General features: G+C 44.7%; 1 protein-coding gene across 1 annotated transcript in view; it reads left to right on the forward strand.

Moving 5' to 3' along the window:
- The window catches only part of ACOT12 (acyl-CoA thioesterase 12), a 94,771-nt gene that overhangs the window by 23,190 nt on the left and 45,234 nt on the right, over nt 1-26,347 (forward strand). Inside the window, exons 5-10 of the mRNA XM_073679209.1 lie at nt 49-184; nt 1,433-1,589; nt 5,365-5,484; nt 19,935-20,085; nt 22,777-22,832; nt 26,109-26,172. Coding sequence (XP_073535310.1) covers nt 49-184; nt 1,433-1,589; nt 5,365-5,484; nt 19,935-20,085; nt 22,777-22,832; nt 26,109-26,172 — 684 coding nt within the window. The remainder of the gene's footprint in view (nt 1-48; nt 185-1,432; nt 1,590-5,364; nt 5,485-19,934; nt 20,086-22,776; nt 22,833-26,108; nt 26,173-26,347) is intronic.

The following is a 26,347-nucleotide window of genomic DNA, read 5'->3' on the forward strand; positions in this document are numbered from 1 at the left end:
TTTATGGCTATTACATGGAACAAAATGTTATCACATCTTTTTTTACAGGTTAATCTAAAACCAGTGAGGCTTCAGTGTGCGCAGGATCACTTGGAATACAGCCTGGCAACGGAGAGGAGGCGTATACGACTTTATCATGAAGACTCCTATAACAATCTGATGGAAGATGGCTGCACCTTTTATGGTTTGTAAGATAAATGTGTTTAACAATATGATCACATGGAAAAATAAGTAAAGCGACCTTGTGCGATGGAGCCATGGTATACCTATTTCCACTGTGAACATCTTTATTATCGCCCCCCCCCCCCTCCAAATATTGGCCTTTACTCTGTTTCTTAGAGATTATTATCTCTAAGAAATTATAAGATAATTAGAATTAGTTACAGTTGTATTATAAACAAATCTTGCCTACTTTTACTCTTAGGAAATAAAAGGGGTGGCACAAGGCACCTATGCACTTCTTATATGGGGCCCCTAGCTTTTGCTAAACATAATGTTGTGGAACTTTTGAGCATGTATGCAACATTGCATATGATGCAGAACCAATACAGTGCAAATGCTCTGTGCACTTTGCGTTTCCTTAAATCAACCTCGTCAACTAACGCATTTGCAGTCAGGTCCTGTCTCATGTAGGTCAGAAATATAAAGGAAAAAAATAATTATATATATATATATATATATATATATATATATATATATATATATATATATATATATATATATATATATATATATATATATATATATATATATATATAGTTATATTATTCACTATGTATGTAAAGCTCTGCGGAATATGATAGTGCTATATAAGCAAAGCAGCATAATTATTTTACACTATAAAAACAAAATCCCATACAGTTGTATGGGATTGGAATAGGGACTTTTAATGTTCCCTAAAGTGGACGAATGCGGCTTTTAGAGGAAAACTGATTCCTTTTCTAATATAGTACAACTCTTAAATATAGAATGTATTAATGAATCTTACTAGTTTTTGTTTCTAAAGAAATGTTAAATTGTTACAAAATGTGGACGTATTATGATTGTCCAAACTGCTGGGATCACTGTCATTTTTACAGCTGCTGGTATAGAGGAGTCTGTCTCATGTATTACTCCCGTGTCTTAAATTTATAGAATAAATAATTGGTACAAAAATAAGGCAGATAATGCATTATTCAAAGGCATAGCTTAAGGCTTTTGCCCCCTGCCTATGTGCCATTAAAATGCTGCTGTTTTCTTATGCACCCTCAGGGTGCACACCACGGCTATCTCTACTCCTCCTATAGCTATGCCCCTGGCAATCTTGCTGCATAAGGAAGAATATAAACAATGTTTATATTGTACACAACTTTATCATGTATACAGCATAAATTGGTGTAGAATGTTTTCAATACATTGACTTTGTTACACATTATTGTCCTTTTACTTTCAGATGCAGACTGGGAAAAAGACAATAACAAGATCTCTACAGACTGCACTCGAGTAGAAAGTATAGAACTGGTTCTTCCACCCCATGCAAACCATCAGGGAAATACATTCGGAGGGCAAATCATGGCATGGATGGAAACTGTAGCCAACATCTCTGCGAGGTGAAAAGCTGAGAGATTTTGGAAAACTTTTTTTTGAAATGTAATTGTTAGACTATTGCTCAAAAATCATGAGTGGATTATTACGTAAAACTTAAAATTTCTTGTGCCATAGTAATTGTATCGGTGATCCAAAATCTGTGACCCCTATGATCGTAGAATTGAAGGGGCAACAGTGCTATATACAGTTACTAGCGAAAGTATTCACCCCTTTGACTTTTTACCTATTTTGTTACATTACAACCTGCTGTGTTTAAATATTTTTGAAATCCGAATTGTGAGATGCATCAGCACTAAATAGTCTAAGTTGGTGAAGTGAGAATTATAGGCATAAATTAAATTTATGGGATCAAATAACTAGAAATGTCTGTGTGAATGGATGGATGTAGGGATATATAGAGATGTATGAATAAGAATATACAGTACAGACCAAAAGTTTGGACACACCTCATTTAAAGATTTTTCTGTATTTTCATGACTTTGAAAATTGTACATTCACACTGAAGGCATCAAAACTATGAATTATCACATGTGGAATTATATACTTAACAAAAAAGTGTGAAACAACTGGAAATATGTCTTACATTCTTGGTTCTTCAAAGTAGCCACCTTTTGCTTTGATGACTGCTTTGCATACTCTTGGCATTCTCTTAATGAGCTTCAAGAGGTAGTCACCGGAAATGGTTTTCACTTCACAGGTGTGCAGTGTCAGGTTTAATAAGTGGGATTTCTTGCCTTATAAATGGGGTTGGGACCATCAGTTGTGTTTTGCAGAAGTCAGGTGGATACACAGCTGATAGTCCTACTGAATAGACTGTTAGCTGCTTTTTTCTTGCCATAATACAAATTGTAAGTATAGGAAAAACGAGTGGCCATCATTACTTTAAGAAATGAAGGTCAGTCAGTGTGAAAAATTGGGAAAACTTTGAAAGTGTCCACAAGTGCAGTTGCAAAAACCATCAAGCGCTACAAAGAAACTGGCTCACATGAGGCCCGCCCCAGAAAAGGAAGACCAAGAGTCACCTTTGCTTCTGAGGATAAGTTTATCCGAGTCACAAGCCTCAGAAATCGCAGGTTAACAGCAGCTCAGATTAGAGACCAGGTCAATGCCACACAGAGTTCTAGCAGCAGACACATCTCTACAACAACTATTAAGAGGAGACTTTGAGCAGCATGCCTTCATGGTAAAATAGCTGCTAGGAAACCACTGCTAAGGACAGGCAACAAGCAGAAGAGACATGTTTGGGTTAAAGAACACAAGGAATGGACATTAGACCAGTGGAAATCTGTGCTTTGGTCTGATGAGTCCAAATTTGAGTTCTTTGGTTCCAACCACCGTGTCTTTGTGCGACGCAGAAAAGGTGAATGGATGGACTCTACATGCCTGGTTTCCACCGTGAAGCATGGAGGAGGAGGTGTGATGGTGTGGAGGTGCTTTGCTGGTGACACTGTTGGGGATTTATTCAAAATTGAAGGCATGCTGAACCAGCATGGCTACCACAGCATCTTGCAGCGGCATGCTGTTCCATCCGGTTTGCGTTTAGTTGGACCATTATTTATTTTTCAACAGGACAATGACCCCAAACACACCTCCAGGCTGTGTAAGGGCTATTTGACCAAGAGTGAGAGTGATGGGGTGCTACGCCAGATGACCTGGCCTCCAGTCACCAGACCTGAACCCAATCGATATGGTTTTGGGTGAGCTGGACCGCAGAGTGAAGGCAAAAGGGCCAACAAGTGCTAAGCATCTCTGGGAACTCCTTCAAGATAGTTGGAAGACCATTTCCGGTGACTGCCTCTTGAAGCTCATCAAGAGAATGCCAAGAGTGTGCAAAGCAGTCATCAAAGCAAAAGGTGGCTACTTTGAAGAACCTAGAATATAAGACCTATTTTCAGTTGTTTCACACTTTTTTGTTAAGTATATAATTCCACATGTGTTAATTCATAGTTTTGATGCCTTCAGTGTGAATGTACAATTTTCATAGTCATGAAAATACAGAAAAATCTGTAAATGAGAAGGTGTGTCCAAACTTTTTGTCTGTACTGTAGATATATAGAAATGTACAAGTCAGGGTTGGGTTACTAAAAAAAAAAAAAAAACATCTCTGATGATCCCCCGGAGCACCATCAAATCCATTATAATCAAATGGAAAGAACATGGTACCACAACAAATCTGTTGAGAGAGGGCCGCCAACCAAAACTCTCAACCTGGGCAAGGAGGGCATTAATGAGAGAGGCAGCACAGACACAAAATGTAATCCTAAAGGAGGTGCAACCTTCCCAAGCAGTCATACGAGGATCTGTCTGTACGACCACAATAAGCCATACACTTCATAGAGGTGGTCTTTGTTGAAGAGTGGGCAGAAAAAAAAGCTTTTATTTGCACATGAAAATTGCAAGGCTCATTTTGAGTTTGCCAAAAGACATGTGGGAGTCTCCTCAAATGTATGAAGAAAGGCCACAACTTACTAAGTACTAACTACTTACTAAGGTAAATGCTATGTCTGGCACCAAACGAGTACAGCTAATCACCCCAAGAATACAATGTCCCTGCTGCCGAAAAGCATCCCCAGAGCACGATGCTACTACCACCATGTTCCACTGTGGGGATGTTTTTCGGCAGCTGGGACAAAGAAAATGGAAGTCTAGGGGAAGATGGATGGTGTGAAATACAGGGATATTCTTGAGCAAAGCCTGTTTGTCTGTCGGTGATTCAGAACGGAGGTTCACCTTCCAACAAGACAATGACCCAAAGCATACTGCTAAAGCAACACTCTAGTGGTTTAAGGGGAAATGTGTAAATGTTTTGAAGTGGCTTAGTCAAAGGCCAGACTTTAAAGGGGTTGTCCACTACTTGGACATTGATTCTCTGGTGCCGGCGGCCGCTGGCTGGAAGTCCTTACCTGCGGTGCTTGGCCGTCCATCTGTAGTGGCTGGCATTTGTTACTGCACATCTGCCTCCCATTCAATTGCATAGGAGGTGGATGTGCAGTAACCAGCGACGACCACTACAGATGGATGGCCAAGCACCGCAGGCAAGGACTTCTGGCCGGAGGCCACCGTCACCGATAACAACTGATCGGCGGGGGTGCCGCGTACGGGACCCTGGCCGATCATACATCGATGAGCCAGGATAGGGCATCAATGTCAAAGTAGTGGACAACTTCTTTAATCCAATTGAGGATCTGTGATCATACTTGAAGATTGCTGTTCACAAGAGGAAACCATCTAACTTGAAAAATCTGGAGCAGTTTTGCCTTGAGGAATGGGCAAAAATCCTAGTGGCAATATATGGAAAGCTCATGGCGACTTGCAACTGTAATTGCAGTAAAAGGAGGCTCTACAAAGTACTGACTAGAAATGGGCGAATCCGAACTTGTAAGTTCGTACTGAACAGTGAATGTCCGGTGCAAAACTCCGAACACTGACTTTCCTCGGAAGTCTGTTGCAATGATCGAAGTTCTGGGGGAGAGATGCTCACAGTTGTAAGCATGTTCTTTACATGAACTGATGCAAATTCTCAAAAAAAAGTTGAATACTTTTCCAAGCCACTGTATTTTGTATATATATATATTTTTTTAACCTTGGCAATCTGGTGTGCCACGCGGCTGCATTCAGGTGATGTACTATTGCCACTCTGCCCCATGATTCTTAGGATGGATAAAAGACCCAAAGGTGAAAGTTGGAGAACTATTTGCCAGTCATTGAACGACAGCTAGACTGGTCTTTTTAGAAAATGTATAGTTTTACTAAATTTTTTATTATTTTCCTCAACAGCCGTCTTTGTCGAACACATGCAATTTTGAAGTCTGTGGACATGTTCAAATTCAGAGGCCCATCCACTGTAGGAGACAGACTGGTGTTTAGGGCGATTGTGAATAACACATTTCAAAAAAGGTAATGTCAGCCATTTTGAATAATTAGATAAGAGGTGAGGGAATAATTCCGTTCTCAAAACTTTGATTTAGTATTGGTATTCATTTCACTGAAAAGTTCTTATTTTTTGCTACATTTCCATAATTGCAAGATCATAAAAAAAATTACATGAAATATTGATGCAATGAATAAAAAGTCATCGGTATCTTGTCCTATCCTTTTTGGTTTAATTTGTTAGTGAAAAGATAATTGGCATATTAGAAAGTTTTACCCCTTCTTCATCCTAGCCTATAGTGTATTACTGTTACTCTAGTATGAGACCCTTTGCAGGGTAGGAATGAAAGTTTAAATAAGACTGTTCAGACAGTGAGGCATTTATGTAACTAAATACTCCAAGTTGTGGCATAATTTAACAAAAAAACTTTCATAACATGCATCATACTTTAATTTTAGACACTTTCTGTACCTTGCTTTACAAGAAGGCATGATCTTACTGGAAATGGGTGAGCTTTAAGGGAAAGGGGGATGGCCTAATGTGACACAGTGCACCAAAAAAAGCTTCAAAATATTTCTGGCATAAAGTAGTCTAAGTAGAATAGGAAGTGTAAGCTTAAAGCCCAATTTATAAAGAGCGGCGTTGCTCACGTCTGTCTTGATGAGGGGATGGGCTGGAGTCACTCGCTCCTGATTCATGAAGAGGTGTATGCATTCAGTCTCTGCTAGAGTAGTTGTCAGAAAAATATTAAGAATTTCTCCCTCCCAGACCCCTCTTCTTCTCCCCCCTCCCCTATAGTATTTGTCAGAAGAGAAGAGCTGACAATCTACCATCTGCTCCTATGCAAATTAACACACACAGCAGTAGTGACTTGTAAGCAAATGCTAGCACCAAGAGAGGTACTACAAACCCAATTAGTATGCGAGTGCACTTTCCTCTGACACAGACTTGTGACAATTTACATCTCTCTGAGGAAGCCTTATCCCCAGGACGTCAAAGGGAATTTAACAGAGGTCTGTAGCCGGGCCGGAGCCGATGTGAAATATGGAATAACTAAAGTTCCATACGTCTGCTAATAATGGGGCCCATATTTTTAGTGACAGGGTCAACTAAGGAACAATATGCTTATTTTTCGCAACCGTAAGCTCCTCTGTGGAGCTGTAGTGCAAAAGTAACAAAATAACAGACCGAAGCAATATCGTGTGTGGTCTCTGGATAAAGCTAAGTTCATAACTGAAAATATGGTATCATTTTTTGGCTTCTGCTGTCGAACAGCGAGAAATTATCCCAGAAGTGGAGATTCTAATAAAATTATGAAGGTTATGTGGCGCCCCTGGGGGGTTCGACCGCCACAGGGATGCTGCACTTCTCTAATGGAGTGTGGTGTTCCTCCTCTGAGGTAAGAACGGTGCAATGGTCAGGACCCCACCTCCACATCTAACACCACACTTCTCCCACCAGAGGGGGCTAATAGGCACTAGGGACTGCCCCTACTGGAAATTGGGAGACTGGGGAACCAAGAAATAGGGGGAACCAATTAGTGGGTGAGGGTGGAGGACTCACATTTAGTGACACTTAATATTTCATATTTAACAAACAGCCATCTTGGCTCAAGGTCTTTTGATTGTGATCTCCCTCCCTGAACGTGGATCCTGTGTGGACCTGCAGCGGATGGGGACACGTCCCTCGTACCCTGGCCTTGGGTCGAGGGGCAGGTTGCAGATAATGAATGTCTCAGCCCGGTCAAGGACCATGACCAAGAAGGCCCGGAGCTTAGGAGTGTAGCTACACCGCAAATGGATCCCAGGGGGATGCAGACGTAGCGGTATACGCCACCTGTCCTCGCTATTCTGGCCCAGCCAGAGGGATTCCGGCTGCAAGAGGGGTACCGGCCCCCGACACCTGACCTTGCTACTCTACGTCCTGGTCAGGGAAGCCCGGTAGGCCCAGAGGATCCCACCGGGTAGCGGACGGAGCGGAGCAGCCACCTGTACCCTTTTTCTGAGCGTAGTCCAGAGGGAGACCCGGCCTATCTACACACACACAGACAGGAAAGGACTCGGACTGAAGTCTAGGAACACTCTGGTGCGGGGTCCTGATCGAGCACTTGCATCACTCGGAGGTTGTCGGACCCCCGTTCCTGGTGACCGCAGAACTCCGCGAGGAGCAGGGAGAAACCTTGCAGCTGTACTCTCCACCGTGAGTAAAAAAAGCCATGGAAGTCAACCCCTATGGCCTCCGGACTCTTTATTCTGCACCGCACCGCACCACTTAGCACTGGACCTCCTACACTACAACCCCCTCCATCCTGTCCTCTCTGCCCTGAGGCCCTGCTCCGCCTGTGGGTAGTATCAACGTCGGCTGCCATAACATCCTGCCTCGGAGGACTGCAGCAGCGCTGGTGGCCTTCACCAGGTACCACAGGTGGCGTAGTCAATAGCAGCCACTCAACCCTGATAAACCCGTACCACCTTTTTAATGTGACGGCCCTGGGCACAGAGCGGGTCCAGGCCACGGCTGCACCCCACCGACAACATAGGACCCGGCTCCGAGTCCCCCATCTCCAAGGGTAGGGCTGCGAGCGTCACACAGTTAGAGACCAGCACACGTGATGTCAGCACAGGGGAGTGGGGGCAGGTCTCTCTCTTCAGCATAAAAGAATCCACTGAGGATGGATCAGTATTCATTGCTGGGAGTATATATTTATAATAGCAAAGGATCCCGTTCGCGGAACGGTCATAGGTGAGCTCCCCTCCAGCTATACGGAGTCGTCTCTGCGAACTATATAGTAAGTTTCTTCTTTAATCCTGTTTATTTTGTGTAACTATATATTCTGTATTGTAATGTCTCCATTTGTAAAATCTTGTACATTTTTCCTAAACACTGCCTTCCTTTTGGATTAAATATAAAATTTAATAGTCCTGTTTCTTTTGCTCTGTAATCGTTCCTTCCCCCGAAACCATATACGCTATCAGAACATAGGTGTCCGACCAAGCCTTTATTACATTTCAAACTGGCCGCTGATGGCAGCGAATATTAATTGGGCTATTGTGAAGCTGGCAGTAACCTACGGGGGCGTATGCACATATTCCATGTGTTGGAATCCGGAGCTGTGACACCATACGCTTTCTGCTTGCTTGCCGATATCTACGTAGTGAGCAATCGGGATCATGTGCTCACGAATTCCTGCTCAATTCTGTGAATTCTTGACCGAGTGACGGCAGTGGTGGGATATTGTGTGATCTCTCTGGTGTTGTCGATGACATTCCTGACAGTAGTGAGCACAGCCCTTGTCATGAATTTGACAAGTGGCAGTCGCCTCGCTCAAGTCTAGCTCTGCCTACTTTGTAGGCCAAAATAACACAATGCCAAAAGTTGAAAAATTTTAGTGCAGTCTTGTTGCACTAAAATTCTGCAATTTTTCTTAGCTGTTTAGGCCAGAATATATATTGGTGTAAAACCTTTGATAAATCTGGCGTATTTATGCATGTCTAGTCTAAGGGATGATTCATCAAGGAGCATTTAAATCTGTCTAGTCTATGGCCGAACTGTTCAAGAATTGTACAATATAGATAAATATGGCCCAACGTGTAAGAGGGAAGCACTTGTATAGCATTGACGTGATGGAGGCAGGAGAATCTGGAGAGGACTTATATTCCTGAAAGGGTCTTCCATAACTTATCCACAGCCCCCTCTTGTCTGTACCCATTGGTTTTATTATTTGTCATTATTAAACCATTTGCAAATGGCACACAAGGGTGTACACTATGCTGTTTTACTAAATGGCAGAGCAGAGAGGAAAAAAACACTGGAAAACTATACAGATATGAAAATGTATTGGAATCCAGTCTCTGGCATAAAATCTAAGTTGTGGAAATCAGCACAAGGACCATAGAATGGTGGATCATTCGGTATAAATTTCTTAGAAAAGGAGAACAACCGAACATATAGTCCATGGATCAATAGAGAATAGCAGAACAATTTATCAATGGAAAAATACCTTTATTAAATAGCACAAATGGTACACTATACACAAGGAGAGAAATACGTGCGCAGAACCTGGCAAATTAATTCAGAATTTAGGCACATAAAGCAATTGACCAGACAAAAAGGTGTACAAATAAAGTAGTACAAATAGGGTAGTACATCCTATATCTACCCACTCCTCATAAATGAAGAGGGGTATTTGCAATGACAATGAATACCATATAAAAGTATAAATATCTCAATACCACATGAAATATGTGTGAAACATACAAGGTACTCCACAAATGTGTGCAGTCATATTCCCCAAAACCAGTAGTCCCAGTGTCACAGCATGTCCTAGGCATGTGGAGGAGTGGACAGAGGTCAATTGATCGATATGTCAGTTTAATCGTGCCATATCATACCTGTGGGTAGAAAGCCAGCCGCGTAGCGTATACCCCGACGCACGTTTCGGACCTCCGTCCTTCGTCAGGAGGCAGTCTGAAACGAGCGTCGGGGTATATGCTACACGGCTGGCTTTCTACCCACCGGTATGATATGGCACGATTAAACTGACATATCGATCAATTGACCTCTGTCCACTCCTGCACATGCCTAGGACATGCTGTGGCTCTGGGACTATTGGTTTTGGGGAATATGACTGCACACATTTGTGGAGTACCTTGTATGTTTCACACATATTTCATGTGGTATTGAGATATTTATGCTTTTATATGGTATTCATTGTCATTACATATACCCCTCTTCATTTATGAGGAGTGGGTAGATATGGGACGTACTACCCTATTTGTACTACTTTATTTGTACACCTTTTTGTCTGGTCAATTGCTTTACGTGCCTAAATTATGAATTAATTTGCCAGGTTCTGCGCACGTATTTCTCTCCTTGTGTATAGTGCACCATTTGTGCTATTTAATAAAGGTATTTTTTCTGTCACCCATGACTGCACAACGAGAGAGGGGATCCGCCCTTCAAGGACAGGAAACCTTCAAGATAAAAAGGGCGGCGCCTCTCCCCGCTTCAGAAGTTTCCTGTCCTTGATGGGGGACCTTCCTTCTCGTCGGGCGCAAGAATGACAGTCGTCTTACCTGGGCTGGGGCCGATCGGGTTTGGCAGGCCACAGTCTCTGCTGCGGCCGGTCCCGTGAATCCTGGAAGCTCCGCGGGGGGCGCCAACATGTGGTCTCCCTGTGTGCGGGCGGTGGTCTTGCGGCACCTGCACAGCATGGTGGCCGGCAACCCCACGCCCCGGATGTGACGTCACGGGGCGCGATGGGAGTGACGAAACCGGAAGTCGTGCCCCGATGACGCGCGCCGGGGCCTCCTGACCCCTGTGGGGGGCGGTACCGGAAGCTGCGGGGACGCCGGCGGTGATCTCCCTAGCACAATGGAGGTACTTAAGGGTAGGTCACTGGCCAGGCAGCGGCGCAGTGAAGTAATGGCCTCACAGCAGCCCTCCCCACCGCAATAGCAGCAAGAGCAGCAGTCCATGCTGCAGCTGCAGCAGCCCAGGGAGATGGAGCAGCCACAGCAGCCTCGGCGCCAGAAGCGTACCCAGGAGCAGCGTCCAGCGCAAAGTAGAAGCAGTGGACGTTCTGGGACACGCAGCGCCCAGGATTCCAGATCCAGCTGGCATAGCTCCAGCAGGGTTGATGATTCCGCGGTCTCCAGAGGAGAAGTATCGGATACCGTCCTGCCTCCCGTTCTGTTACCCTGTCTTTGTTTACTGGGTGGTGAGTGAGCTACGTGAAAGTCGACGTATTAATGTAGACTTTTTCTGTTTTGTCTCTCTCTCTCTCCCTCTCCTTCCTCTGGAAATGGGCATGATGTCCCTAAGAAGTATAAAGAGAAGTCCAAGCATAGAGTATGTGCCCTGTGTGAACGGGGCCTAACGAATGATTGGCCCAAAAAATTATGCCAGTCCTGTATTGAAGAGACAATTGCGGAGGAAGCCCCAACTTTTTCTTCAAATTTAAAGACTCTGGTTAGGTCTGAGGTAGAGATATCGTTAAAATCCCTTTCCCAACCATCCCAGATCCATAGAGCAAAAACTCCACCCCCACTTTCAGGCTCTGAGTCCAACGAGGGAATGTTGGATGACTCCACTGACTCTTCCTCCTCGGATAGCGAAGCAGGGCCAGGTCCTTGTTTTCCCCTGGAAAGTGTGGATGGCTTAGTAAAAGCCGTCAGGTCCACAATGGGGTTGGTTGACCATAAAACAAAGAAGTCAGTGCAGGATATTATGTTTGGCACCTTGGATCGCAAGAAACAACGAGTTTTTTTCCTGTTAATGATAAGGTGCAGGGTCTTATCAGGAAAGAGTGGGATAGGCCGGATAAAAAGGGCCCCCTTCCATCCTCCTTCAAAAGGAAATATCCGTTTAGTGAGGAGGATGCCGCTTCCTGGAGTAAGGCCCCAAAGCTGGATGTGGCAGTATCCAAAGCTTCTAAGAGATCTTCCCTCCCTTTTGAGGACTCAGGGATGCTGAGAGACCCGCTGGACCGGAAGGTAGATACCTTCCTTAAGGGTACTTGGGAGTCGTCGGCGGGGGCATTGAAGCCAGCCATAGCGGCAACTTGTACAGCAAGGTCCCTTATGGTATGGTTGGACAGGTTAGAGGACCAGATTAAAAGCAATGAGTCACAGGACTCCATTCTGGCCTCTCTGCCGGTATTGAAGGGAGCGGCGGCCTTCTTATCAGACGCCTCGGCAGATTCCGCCAGACTAGCGGCAAGATCTGCGGCCCTATCTAACGCCGGCCGTAGAGCGGTCTGGCTGAAGTGTTGCCCAGGGGACATACAAGCAAAAGGAAAACTATGCTCTCTTCCATGTGAGGGGGATTTTCTGTTTGGTACCTCTCTGGACTCAATTCTAGAGAAAGCGGGGGACAGTAAGGAAGGGTTCCCCAAGCCTTCCATCCTATCCTTCAAGCAGTCGTTTCGGAGGAAGAAATTTGGCCACAGGAGGGCATCCGGGGAACAATCTAGATGGGAGGATCGTTCCAGGAAAGGGAAGGGATTTTTGTTCGGCGGGCCCTCCCAGGATAGTCTCAAGCCGCCGAAGTGACACTCTATCCCGGGTGGGGGGGGAGGCTCTCTCTCTTCCTTCCAGCCTGGGAAAAGATCTCTTCCAGCAGGTGGATCCTCAATTTAGTGAAATCAGGGCTAAAGCTAGAGTTTCGGAGGAATCCACCAGACAAGTTTATTCTGACTGCCCCAAGATCCTCTCTACCAGAACAACGGGCACTAGAGGAAGAAATATCAGTTCTCCTACATAAGAATGTCCTGCTAGAGGTGTCTCCACAAGAAGAGGGAGGGGGGTTTTATTCTCCCTTATTCCTTATATAAAAAAGCCGGACAATTCATACAGAGTCATCCTCAATCTGAGAAGACTAAATGCGTTCCTGAACATTCCATCATTCAAGATGGAGACAATAAAATCAGCTATAACCCTTCTATTTCCCGGCTGCTACATGGCAGTATTGGACCTAAAGGACGCATACTATCATGTGCCAATCCATCGCAATTTTCAGAAATACCTCAGGGTAGCCGTAAATATGCAGGGAATTATCAAGCACTTCCAATACAGAGCGCTTCCCTTCGGACTGGCAGTGGCGCCCCGCATATTCACAAAACTGATAGCGGAGGTTACAGCCCATCTCAGGGAGGAAGACAGACTGGTCATTCCGTATCTGGACCACTTCCTGATAGTGGGCAAAACATACGATCACTGTCTGGGCCAGGTCGATCAGGTATGCACCATCTTAGAAGACTTAGGATGGTGTTTAAACCTAGAAAAATCCAAATTGATCCCTCTAACTACTCAGATCTTTTTGGGCCTTACGCTGGATTCGATTCGGCAAGAATGCCGCCTCCCCGACCAAAAGAGGGAGAAAATAAAGAATCTAGTTTCAGCAGCAATAGCGGACCCAGTCATGACTCTCAGGGGGGCAATGTCTCTGTTAGGATCCCTCACTTCCTGCATCCCCACAGTACCCTGGGCCCAATATCATTCAAGAGAGTTCCAATGGGATGTACTAAGAAACAAAGTGATCCTGAGAGGACATCTAGAAAGCAGGCTAATTCTCCCCCAGAATGTGATTCAGTCTCTGTATTGGTGGTTGGAGACAAGCACGTTCCAGACAGGCGTTTCTTGGGTTCCCCAATTCACCAGGGTGATTACTACAGACGCCAGCCCCAGGGGGTGGGGGGCGCACTTGGACAACCACCCGATACAGGGGACTTGGTCACAGGAGGAGAGTCTGGAGTCCTCCAATTTGTGGGAGTTACAGGCGGTAGAGAAAGCACTGGTCAGCTTCTTGCCCCTACTAGGAGGTCATCACGTGAAGATTCTGTCCGACAACCAGGTTGCGGTGGCTTATGTGAACCACCAGGGGGGAACACGGTCAAGGTCACTAATGCAGGTTGTGGGGAGAATATTTTCGCTGGTGGAGGGAAAAGTTCTCTGGTTAAGGGCCCTTCATATCAGAGGAGAGGACAACATGAAGGCAGACTTTCTAAGTCGCAGGCCATTATTGCAGGGAGAATGGGCTTTAAATCTCTCGATCTTCCGCCAGCTAGTGGCCATGTGGGGGTCTCCAGAGGTCGACCTGTTTGCAACCTGTCAGAACAGCAAGGCAAAGAAGTTCTGCTCACTGAATCCCTTAGAGAACCCGCTAGTGGTAGATGCCTTCCAGTGCAGGTGGGATTTCAGTCTGGCCTATGCCTTTCCCCCAACGTGCCTCATTCCAGCGGTGTTGAAGAAAATTCGGGAGGATCAGGCTCGAGTGGTCCTCATAGCCCCCTTCTGGCCCAAGAGGCCATAGTTTTTCTGGCTAAGAAACATGTCCATCACGAACCCCTGGATTCTTCCAGAGATTCCCGACCTTCTTGTTCAAGGGCCTATATTCCATCCTCAGGTGAAAGGATTGCACTTAGCGGCCTGGAACTTGAGAGGTCATTGCTAGAAGGTCGGGTTTTCTCATCAAATCTAGTCACTACTCTTCTAAAGAGTACTAAGCCAATCACTACCAAGTTTTACAGTAGAGTCTGGAAGAAGTTTTTTGTCGTCATCTCCGGGAGTTTCTCTGGGGGGGGGGGGGGGTTCCCATTACAGCCATTTTAGAATTTCTTCAAAATGGGCTAGAAAAGGGTCTAGCAGTGAGCACCTTTTAAAGGTCCAAATCTCTGCCTTGGGAGCCTTATACAGTTATAATCTGGCCAGCAACAAGTGGGTTTCCAGGTTCGTGAGGGCATGTAGTAGAGCTAATCCAGTCCCTACAGTTAGGGTCCCTTCTTGGGATTTAAACTTTGTGCTAAACACATTAACAGGTTCTCCCTTTGAGCCCCTTAGCTCAGGGTCCATAAAACTACTCACCCTAAAACAGTACTTCTGGTGGCCTTAACATCAGCACGGAGGGTTAGTGAGTTACAGGCTTTGTCGGCAGATCCACCTTTTACCCTAGTGCTAGACGATAGGGTAGTTTTGAGACCAGACCCTGCTTTCCTACCTAAAGTGGTTTCTAGGTTTCATATGTCTCAGGAGATAGCCCTACCATCCTTCTGTCCTGAACCCAAAAATAGCAAGGAGGAAAGGTTTCATACCTTGGATGTCAGGAGATGCCTTGTACATTATTTAGCATCCACAAGCTCATGGACGAAGGATAGGTCTCTCTTTATCTCCTTCCAGGGCTCCCGAAAGGGATTGAGGGTCTCAAAAGGCACTCTGTCAAGGTGGATCCGGGAAGCCATTGCGAAGGCCTACAGGGGGTCAGGCAGAGATCCCCCTGACAATTTGAAAGCCCACTCTACTCGGGGCATGGATGCTTCCTGGGCAGAAAGGGCGGACGTGCCCATTGAGCAAATATGTAAGGCGGCCACATGGTCATCTCCGTCCACTTTCTATAACCACTATAAACTTGACCTTTCTGCCTCCTCTGATCTCAGGTTTGGGAGAAGGGTTCTGCAGGCTGTGGTCCCTCCCTCACATACTTAGTTCTCTGTAATTCTCTCGTTGTGCCGTCATGGGTGACAGAAAAACACGTATATTACTTACCGGTAATGTTTTTTTTCGGAACCCATGACGGCACCTTTATATTCCCTCCCTGTCACTGTGGTGTACACCTTCTGGTGGGTGGGTGTTGAGTGTTCACGTGGGTGAAATTCGTTATAGTTATTAAAATTGTGTGCTCTAACCGGAGAGTCCTCTCATGCTCTGTAATTCACTGAAACGGGGAGAGGCGCCGCCCTTTTTATCTTGAAGGTTTCCTGTCCTTGAAGGGCGGATCCCCTCTCTCGTTGTGCCGTCATGGGTTCCGAAAAAATACATTACCGGTAAGTAATAGACGTGTTTTTCATTGATAAATTGTTCTGCTATTCTCTATTGATCCATGGACTATATGTTCGGCTGTTCTCCTTTTCTATGTTTTACTAAATGGCAGAAGATTGGTCTCTACATCTATTAAAAACGATCAGTTTATCCAGAAGAGAAGTTATGTAGACTTTTAGATGAGTGTATTAGTCTTCATATCTTCTCCTCTGTATTTTTCTGTTACTTTTTTGGGTAGGTTGTTCACACTGACATCCAAATAATGCAATAACCAAGCTGACTGTTATCAGAATAGATTCTGAAGTAGTCAATCTGTCAGCACAGAATGACTGTCTAAACATAGGTAAGTATAAGTAAGGTTAAGGTACTTGCCTTACTTATAAGTATAGGTGCTCGGTGCATCATGGCGGGGTCAATCATTTAGATGCACCTTTCCACCTGCTTGTTTTTCCTCAATCTCTACCTTCCCCTCTTCGATTGACATCTCCTCTGGCTTCATAGAGCCAGAGAAATTACCCTATTCTATAGTAAAATTGGTTCGGAGACTAAAACAGTTGAACAGAACTAGTTTTGTGGTCCTGAAAAGGAATATGATTCTTAAATTTTCTGATTTGGCTGTAATTTTTCAAAATCCAGAGGAGGTTGTAATTACTTATGACACCTTTCATGCAGGCTTATAGAAAAATTGCATTTTTATTTCCTCCTCATTATTGCATTGTTTGGTCACCCTATGTAATAGACAAGCTACAATCAAAAAAACGCCAACTCTGCTCCAATGATGTAATCCTAAGTTGCATCACCTACTTTTATACATGCTCTCTGTGTAAAGTATACAGTTTTAGGATTTCTTAGCATATCAACAGGTTTCTGTTTTTTTTCAGATATGCCTCGCATTAACAAAGCAGATAGTTTTTGCTACATATGCGGAGAAGGCACTTTTGCATCACAAAGGCAAAACTTGACTTCCATGATAAGGAAAGTCTACAACCTGTATTTTGGCTGCAGAATAGGAGATCAGCACAATCGTTGGGCTCCACACATATGCTACAATAGATGTGCATCCAGTGGTTGCATGAAAAGAGGCAATCTATGTCTTTAGTAGGCCCAATGATCTGGAGAGAGGCAACAGATTACACTACCTTGTTGCTATTTCTGCATGGAGCCCCCCATTAGGAAAAGAGTTTCAAGGATGAAGTGGACTTTACAGTATCCAAACATTACATCTGCAATATGTCCAGTACCACATACAGTATAATTGTAAGTTCCAAAAGCACCAGAAACTCTTTCAGTTGACTCAAGTGAAGAATAAGAGGGCGCTTGGTGTCATGAAGCATCTTCCTCTCCTGACACAGACTTTGTCAGCAACCTCAACTGAACCACACCTTATAATGCAAAGTGAACTGAACAATCTTGTTAGAGATTTGGATCTTCCCAAGAGTAAGGCTGAGCTCTTAGGTTGCAGTCTACAGCAGTGGAATCTCCTAGTGGGTGATGTTTGGATTTCTTTGTTCCGCAAAGATCTTGTCCAATACTTCATGGAGGACAATCGATCTTGTGGCATGCAACATAAACATCAACAGTTTAATAGAAGCTCTGAAGCAAAATCATAATCAAGAGGAATGGAAGCTCTTCATCAATTCGTCCAAAACAAGTCTAAAAGCCGTTTTGCTGCATAATGGCAATGCGCTACCTTCACTTCCAGTTGGTTCTGCAGTCCACACAAAAGAACCCTATGACCTCATGAAACAGTTGTTGAGGTGCCTGAACTATGACCAACATTTGTGGCCCCTCCGTGGTGAGTTAAAGGTGGTTGCCCTCTTACTTGGTCTCCAGGGTGGATACACAAAGTACTGCTGCTTTCTGTGTAGGTAGAACAGTTGTTCAAGAGAATATCACTACAATAAAAGATGGCCTCTCCGACATTCACTTCAGCCAGGGAATAAAAATGTCCTGCACTTGTTCACCCACATAAGATTTTGTTAACACCATTGCATATCAGGTTAGGCCTAATAAAGAACTTTGTATAGGCAATGGATAAAAATCCAAAAGCATTCAAGTATCTTTGATAAATTTCCAAGGTTGTGTGAAGCAAAGATAAAGGAAGGAGTCTTTATTGGAATTCAGATTCGTAAGCTTCTTCAAGATGAGAAGTTTCTCAGTTTGTTGCAGGGCAAGGAAAGGCTGCAAGGGTAGCATTCACAATAGTGGTAACTAATTTTTGGGAAACTCAAGAGCAGATTACTATGAAGAGTTGGTGGAAAATTTCCACAAAACATCTAATGATTTTGGCTGTAACATGTCCTTAAAGATTAATTTCTTACATTGACATCTAGACTTTTTCCACCAAACTACCGAGCAGTGCGTGATGAGTACGGTGAGAGATTTCACCAAGATATTGCAGCTATGAAGAAAATATATCAAATAAATTAGAATCCATCAATTCTTGCAGATTAACAATTGTAAGAGATGATCAGATTCAGAAAGACAAGAGACAAGCAAAAGAGTTGTCACTGACTAAGGACCAAATCTTGTATTGCAATTTCTGCAACTGTTCATAATTGGCAACAGTATTTAGACATGTTTTAGTTTATTTGAATTGTTGCTAAACTTCCTCTAAATATGAGAAAATGGGCATAATAAAATATTCTGCATCTTTATATTTGCCAACATAATAATGTTTCAAAGTACTGAAACTTCTCTCTCTCTCTCTTTATACAGTACAGACCAAAAGTTTGGACACACCTTCTCATTTAAAGATTTTTCTGTATTTTCATGACTATGAAAATTGTACATTCACACTGAAGGCATCAAAACTATGAATTAACACATGTGAAATTATATACTTAAAAAAAATGTGTGAAACAACTGAAAATATGTCTTATATTCTAGGTTCTTCAAAGTAGCCACCTTTTGCTTTGATGACTGCTTTGCACACTCTTGGCATTCTCTTGATGAGCTTCAAGAGGTAGTCACCGGAAATGGTCTTCCAACAATCTTGAAGGAGTTCCTAGAGATGCTTAGCGCTTGTTGGTCCTTTTGCCTTCACTCTGCGGTCCAGCTCACCCCAAACCATATCGATTGGGTTCAGGTCTGGTGACTGTGGAGGCCAGACCTTTTGAAAATATGTAGATTGTCCACGCCATGGTGCAGAATGACTGTTCAAACAATCATTTTAATAGAAAATGCATAACTTTTAAAAAAAACTGTCAGACACCCGGGAAGGGGTGTGGTGTCTCCGTCGCGGCCCCACCTTGCCCGTCTACTCCGCTCCAGGAGACTGGCTTTAGGGGGCGTGGTGTGGTCGGGAGGCGGGACGCCGTCGCTCCCAGTCCTGATGCTATTCAGGGGTCCCTTGTCGCTGGGTTCCCCAGCGCAAGCTCCTGCCAGGAGACATGGGACGCCATATCTCCTGGTTCAGGTATGCAGTGGGTTATTCCTTTCTCTCCGCCCTCCTTGCTCCTCACGTTGCCTCAGCGGTGTCAGGTGATCCATGACAGATATTTAACCCCCTCATATCCTCTTGTTCACCTCTGATTATTCAGTTGCACTTCAGTGGTACGGCTGGGAGTTCTTGTTTGTTTCTTTGTTTGGTCTCTGGCTCTGGTGTATAGTGCCCTCTGGTTCCTACATCCCTGTTTATTATCACCGAACTTCCAAGTTTGGTTTGCTAGGTTCGTCTCTGCCTTTCCAGTATAGTTTATTGGTGTGCCCAGCCACCAAGCTATTGGCACCTGGGAAGGATTCTGCAAAAGTCCCTTTTCCTTTTAGTGGGAGCTGGTGAAGAGTATTCCCGGCCCTCAAGGGTGTGCATAAGCGTGACGGCTTGCGCCAAGTGTGTCTGGCATACTGCTATTACTGGCTTTCAGTCTGGTCATCTCACCACTACTCAAGTGTTACAAACACATGGAGAAAGAAAAGTGTCAGTTGGGTTATCACGTGTTGGGATGTCTGTGAACAGACCCTGAATAAAGTAGAATATCTTCATGTAGCTGTGGACAATCTACACTGTGTACAGTCATCTAATGGGTATATGGTGGAAATTGACATTTTGAAAATTGTATTGTCTGGTCCTAGATTAGTACCTATTAAAGGAGACATTTGGACACTGATATGTAATAATGCTATCCATAATTGCCAATGGTTTCTTTCTTTCTTTCTTTCAGCGTGGAGGTTGGTGTCCGTGTAGAAGCCTATAACTGTGAGGAGTGGACGGAAGGCAAACCACGTCACATTAATAGCGCTTTCCTGATTTACCAAGCCTTTGATTCCAACAAAGAGTATATAATATTCCCTAGAGTCAAAGCCTCTACAAAGGTTAGTGACTATGTATACTTGCATGGTTTCGATCGTTCCAGCAAACTTTACCTATATTTAAGCAAATATAAGAAACTTTTTCATTTATCTTTTCAGAGACATATGATTCATTCTCCACTTATGAGCCACTTCTCCACTCTGCCTCCTGAACTTTTCCTTTACCCTGCTAAACGGTTTAAACTTGTCTTGCTAAAAACAAAACAGACTGCCAGCTCACTGAGGGATCAGATTACAGATTCCCATTGAAGCCTATGCAGGAGGGAGGAGAGGGAAGGACCAGAGTGGAGGAAAAGCAGAAAGACATTGGGCCCGATTCATCAAAGCTTTCACACCAGAATTCTGGGATAAAAGCTTTTGAAAATATGTAGAATGTTGTGCTCAAATTTCGCGACTTTTGTTTTCACACCAGTTTCTTTCAACTCCACCAGATTAAACGAAGCTGATGTGGGACACGGAAACAGCTGGGGCATGACACCACAGCTCGTCTAATTCATGACTATCTGTGGTTTTGAATATGCCAGGAATCTCACTCAAGTCACTGACTGGAGTATGATTTCTGGCGTAAGGAATACCACAGCTTGTCAAGAATTAGGCTTTTGTCATGTCCCAGATATTCACCCGTTCAATCTCCGCTCAGTTTGGCGCTGGAAGAAACTGGTGTGAAAACAACAAGAGATGTGCAAAAATGTTGCAACTTTTTCAAGCAATTTATGCCAGAATTCTGGTGACCATGCTTTGATGAATCGGGGCTTATCTTTTTTGGCAATTGTGTACTTTTCCAGGCCTGATGTACTTGGTCATTTATAGGTTAATGTGCTGTAATGTACCTCCATGTGCCTTCAATTTAAACAGCATATTCTAATTCGAGAAAGAAATCTGAGGTTATCCCATTTGAACTTAGAACTTTACTCTCAAAGGTACAAAGATGAATCTAGTGTTCTGCCAAGATAAAGATGTCTGCAGTGATAACCCACATCTACCTTGCCATTACCGTATTTTTCGAACTATAATACGCACCGGACCATAAGACGCACCTAGGTTTTAGAGGAGGAAAATAAAAAAAAAAAATTTAAGCAAAAAATGTGGTCATGATGCACTTTTAAGGGGGAGGGGGTCTTCTGCTGACACTGGTATAGGGGTAATGTCCCCCAATTCTGACAATATCCCCCATCCTGGTATATATGCCCCCTCCCTTCCTTTTATACGTGGTCCCCATCCTGGTATGCATGGCACCCCTCCATCCTGGTATGCATGGCACCCCTCATCCTTGTCCTGGTATGCTTGGCACCCCTCATCCCTGTCCTTGTATGCATGGCACCCCTCATCCCTGTCCTTGTATGCATGACACCCCTCATCCCTGTCCTGGTATGCATGGCACCCCTCATCCCTGTCCTTGTATGCATGGCACCCCTCATCCCTATCCTGGTAGGCATGGCACCCCTCATCCCTGTCCTGGTATGCATGGCACCCCTCATCCCTGTCCTGGTAGGCATGGCACCCCTAATCCCTATCCTAGTATGCATGGTCCCCCTAATCCCCATCATGCTGCACATAAAAAAAAATAAACACTCCTATTCGCCCCTCTTCTCTCCTCCAGCGCTGCATCTAGTCTGCCTGCACTGATCTCTCCATGTGAGCCGTGCATGACGTCACTTCCACGGCTCACAAGGAGAGATCAGCTGCCGGAAATCACTGCTCCCCACGCCGGGTCTGTGTGCGCAGGGAGCAGTGACTTCACACTCCTTCATAGCCGGCACACAGCGGAGCAGTGCTGCTGCCGGCTATCTCGTGTGCCTGCTCATTAAAGGGCATGAATATTCACCCCCTCCCCACTACCCATGGGGTGGAGAGAGGTTGAATATTCATACCCTTTAACAGCGGGCACAGGCGATTCCAGCAGCAGCCGGAGCCGCAGCTCGGCTACACTGTGTGCCGCTATTAAGGAGCATGAATATTCTGTGCTCCCCACGCCCATGGGCGTGGGGAGCAGTGAATATTCACTTTCTTTAGCAGTGGGGACAGTGTAGGCTGCAGCGGGCGGCTGCTGCCTCCTGTGCCCCGCTCCTCCACCGCTACCGCTCCCCCCACACATATAAGACGCACCCCTCATTTTCCTCCAAAATTTTGGAGGACAAAAGTGCGTCTTATAGTCCGAAAATTACGGTAACTATTTTCTTATCAAAAGGTTTTAATTAATCCTTTTAGACCTTTAAAATCATTCCAAGATCTTGTCATAAAAATGGTCTGCAAAAACTATAGTGGTGTATAGACCGCCTGAGCCTCGCTTGTGTATGCTTGTAAGACCATAATTAAACCAGTTAGATCTTAAAGGGGTAATCCGGCTCACTTCATGTCCGCATCAGGAGCTGAGAGAAGAAAGCAATGTCGCATGCGCAAGCAATCATGCCCTTATAGATATGTCTCCAGCCCTACTTAACTTTTTAATGTGGAAGTGAGCAGAGTGGAATTACCCCTTTAAGAAAAATTGGTCTAGGTTCATGTTCCTTGGCTCAAAGTAATTAAAGATGGCAAAATTGGGAAGATGGCAGTGACTGGTTGCTTTAAATCAGTCTTGTACCAATGATTAAATTCACATGCATGGTGCCTGATAGACAAGTATAGGACCATATTATGAGCAAGTGTCCACATTTTAAATAATAAACACAAAGTTTACACCTGCATTTATTTCAGGATAGCTTCAGAAGGTTTCGTGGAGCAATTGCACGGAGGAAAATTCGTGTAGCAAGGTACAAAGTGACTTTTATAGTGTCTGTCTTAAAAAAATATATTTTCTTTAAAAATTTTAGAATTTTGCACTAATAAAGTACTCTCTTCAAGATCCCATCTGGTACTTTAATGAGCATCTGACTTTGGAGGACACGGCACACACTGGACAGCCCATTGGTCTCGGGTTCAATGTAGTCTTTGTAATGCTTCATTTCCCCTGTTGAAGTGATGCAGGGAAAAATGATCAATTGTGGGTCAGTTACTTCAGAAATGATGGCTGATGTGGAATTCTCAGCAGCAAGACATCCCGTTATTATCAAATCACCTGGGGACAGTTTTAACATATAGGTTGTCCGAAGTAGACAAAGTCCTTATAATAATTGAATGCTTTGCAAGTTTATGCTATACTTTGTGAGGGATATTTAAGTCCAGCATTTAAAAAAAAAAAAAAAAAAAAAAATGCACTGTAGTAAAAAAGAGCACATCTTTACCTGTACATCAATTTCTGGTATAAATTATAGTTAACTTGTTGCACATTTGGAAGCCACTTTATTGTGAAAAGTAAAGAGATTGCAAAACATGTGCACCACAGTTTACAATTTTATAGGTTTTTTTTGCCAAAAGCTGGCGCAAGTTGCTTGACGCCTCCCACTGTTACTATTTTTCTGCTGCCGTTCAGTAAATTTAAATTAAAGCAGAACTGTTAATCGTTCAGTTAAATAATCTTTTTAATTTAGGAGGAACGTTCATTCTTTCTTCGTCAGGACAATAACATGTTTGCATAACTTGCTAGTAATCCTACCTCCTGCAGTAATGGCGATGACCAATAAAAGCGGAGTGGTGGTGATGCATTTCACAGTTGTTTCAGTATGGGTCTGTGATGTTGGTTTTTATTTTAAGTGACCCTCCACTCTGGTGCTGGAAAGTGACTTAATATTTCTCATTTAGTCACCCTATATGGCACACCATGTTTGCCTCCCTCCGCTCACATAGGCATCTCATTCTTCCTGCTTCCAAAGTGGCTGCCACTGGGGCATGGGGAAGGGAGGTGGGGTGCAATGATAAGTCTAAACCACTCCTCCCCTGACTTCCATATCACACAGCATAGAAAAGGTGTGGTTTCGACTTGCCATTGAACTCACCCTCTCCATATGATATAGAAACAGCCAACTTGGAATCTGAAAAAGGAGAGCCAATCTGTGCAGAAGAGGCAGCAGGAGGCAAAACAGAGGGTGCCATGTAGGCATGAAAAATGTATAGTCACTTTTCAGTTTCAGGCTATGTGCCCATGTAGCAGATTTGATGCAGTGCGTTTTTGCCTCTCTCTGGCAGAAAAAAATGCATGCAGATTTACATGCATTTTTTTCTGCCAGAGAGGAGAGTTTTTTTTCAAGCACTTTTCCAAGCGATTTTGAGCATCACTTGGAAAAGTGCTTGTGACGCGCCCCCAGGGCCGTGGGGTACTCGGCCGTGGCCCAGGGCGGTTACTGAAAAGGGGAATTATTAGGGGAATTTGTTGTGACGCCACCTGTGGTGCCTGGTGAGGATCAACAGCGCTGCAACAGTCCTCTGAGGCAGATGTTAGGGCAGCTTGTGAAGGGACGGCTCCCGACAGGTGGAGCAGGCCTCAGGGCAGTGAAGGGGAGGAAGTGTGGGTTGTGCTGGGCGTTGTAGTGAGGGGAGAACAATGGCGCCGATGAAAGAAGGGACTGAGGCAGTACAGTGCAGTCATCCGAGAGTTTACTCACAGTTCTTCAGACAGTCCACAGGTGCACTGTACAGGTGCAGGCCTCCCGCGTTGCGCTGCGTTCACCGGGCAGGGGTTCAATCCTTCCTCAGACAGCTTGGGAATACCTGGCAGAACCCCACCTTCTCGTGTTCCTATTTTGACCGTCTTCACACTGGTCTTTCTCCCTCCTGCTCTGCGCTGCCCACTCTCAGTCCTGTTCGGGTACTCTGAAGACGCTCCTGTCTGTCGGAGTTACACAGAGTTGCTTGACCCTCAGGGGACTACAATGCGGCTGCGATCCCTCTGTCTTCTGACAGATGCGGGGTGTACGGGTGCCGTCCTGCACGCGCCGTACCCCCTAGGATCCTTTCTTAGAACGGAGCCTACTCCCTGCTCCCCTCCTGGGCCTCCTGACCTGGCCCTACTTTTGGAACAGAGCTCCTAATGAGCCTCTGCTCCCGGACTGTTCTTCTGAACTGTCCCGAGTTGTTCTTCTGAACTGCTCCTTAGAACTGAACTGACCTGCCACCTGAAGATGGCTTCCCTATTTATACTAGAGTCAAAGTGCTCCCTCTAACTACTTCCTCCACCCACACCCACTACTGGTTCCCCCTACCTTTGGGTTCCCCCCACTCCAACCAGGGTCCGCGCTCAGCAGCTGCGCTCTGCATGTTACCCCTCCAGCTGGCCTGGAGCCCCTCCAGCTGGCCTGGAGCAGTGTAGTGTTGGATGCAGGTGTTTGGGGTTCCGTGCAGCACTCCCACCTTACCTGAGAGAAGGGAGACACCACACCACACCTCTGGGTGAGGTGCAGTACCTCTGTGGCAACTGAACCCTCAGGGGCGCCACACTTGACAAGTTGGTCACACAATATAAAGCCATGCAACTGGCATGGATTTATATTGTGTGACCAACTTAGATGCTTTAAATGCTGCATCTATAGTTAAAAAAAATTAAAAAGTTAAAAATAAAAAAAACCTGTATACTCACCTCTCCGGCCTCCTCCCGGCTGCGATCCTCTCTCCTCGGCGTCCCGCGGTGTACTTACAAGACCTGCGGTGACATCATTTAGAGGACGCGTCCGGGAGAAGACTGGAGAGGTGAGTATACAGTTTTTTTATTTTTAACTTTATTTCTTTTTTCCACCGCGTGGTAGCCGGGATGAAGAGGAGTTGTAGTGTCTTCATCCTGGGAACCACACGCACCGCGATTACGCCGCAAATTCTCGGCCATTAAATTTAATTGAAACGCAGCAAATCCACATATACCTGAAGGTTTGCTGCATTTCAATGTTCCTCAATGGCCGCGAATTTGCGGCGTAATCGCAGTAGAAATGGTTATGCTGCGATTTGCAACGCAATGCGAATTCGGCGCGCTAATTAGCGCATCATGTGCACAGCACATCCAAATTCAGATTGCTTTGCATGACGGACATTTTTACAAGCGTTTTTTGCGGCGGCAAAAACGCTACAAAAACGCTGCATGGGCACATAGCCTCAGGGTGGAGGGTCTCTAAGTGGAGAGAGCATTTTGAAATAATGTCCATTTTTGTTTTTTTATGCTCCAGAAAATACATTTTGTCCAACAAACCAGAAAAGCCGATCTCGATTCCATGGGACAAATGTAATCAGGTAGGTGAAATTGTTTTTTTTTTTTTGTTTGTTTTGTTTTATACTTTGCAACTACGCGTACTGATAAGACGATAGCATTCCTCGCTTTACCTAGTCATTGTGCTTGTTTTTCAGTCATTTTGTTTTGTGGGGAGTTTAGTGGATTCCTGGAATGAATAAAAGTACAATCAGGAAG

This window comes from Phyllobates terribilis, unplaced genomic scaffold, assembly GCF_046119375.1.
Source record: "Phyllobates terribilis strain yellow unplaced genomic scaffold, ASM4611937v1 Scaffold_1__5_contigs__length_1240528914, whole genome shotgun sequence".
In the NCBI taxonomy this organism is placed as follows: Eukaryota; Metazoa; Chordata; class Amphibia; order Anura; family Dendrobatidae; genus Phyllobates; species Phyllobates terribilis.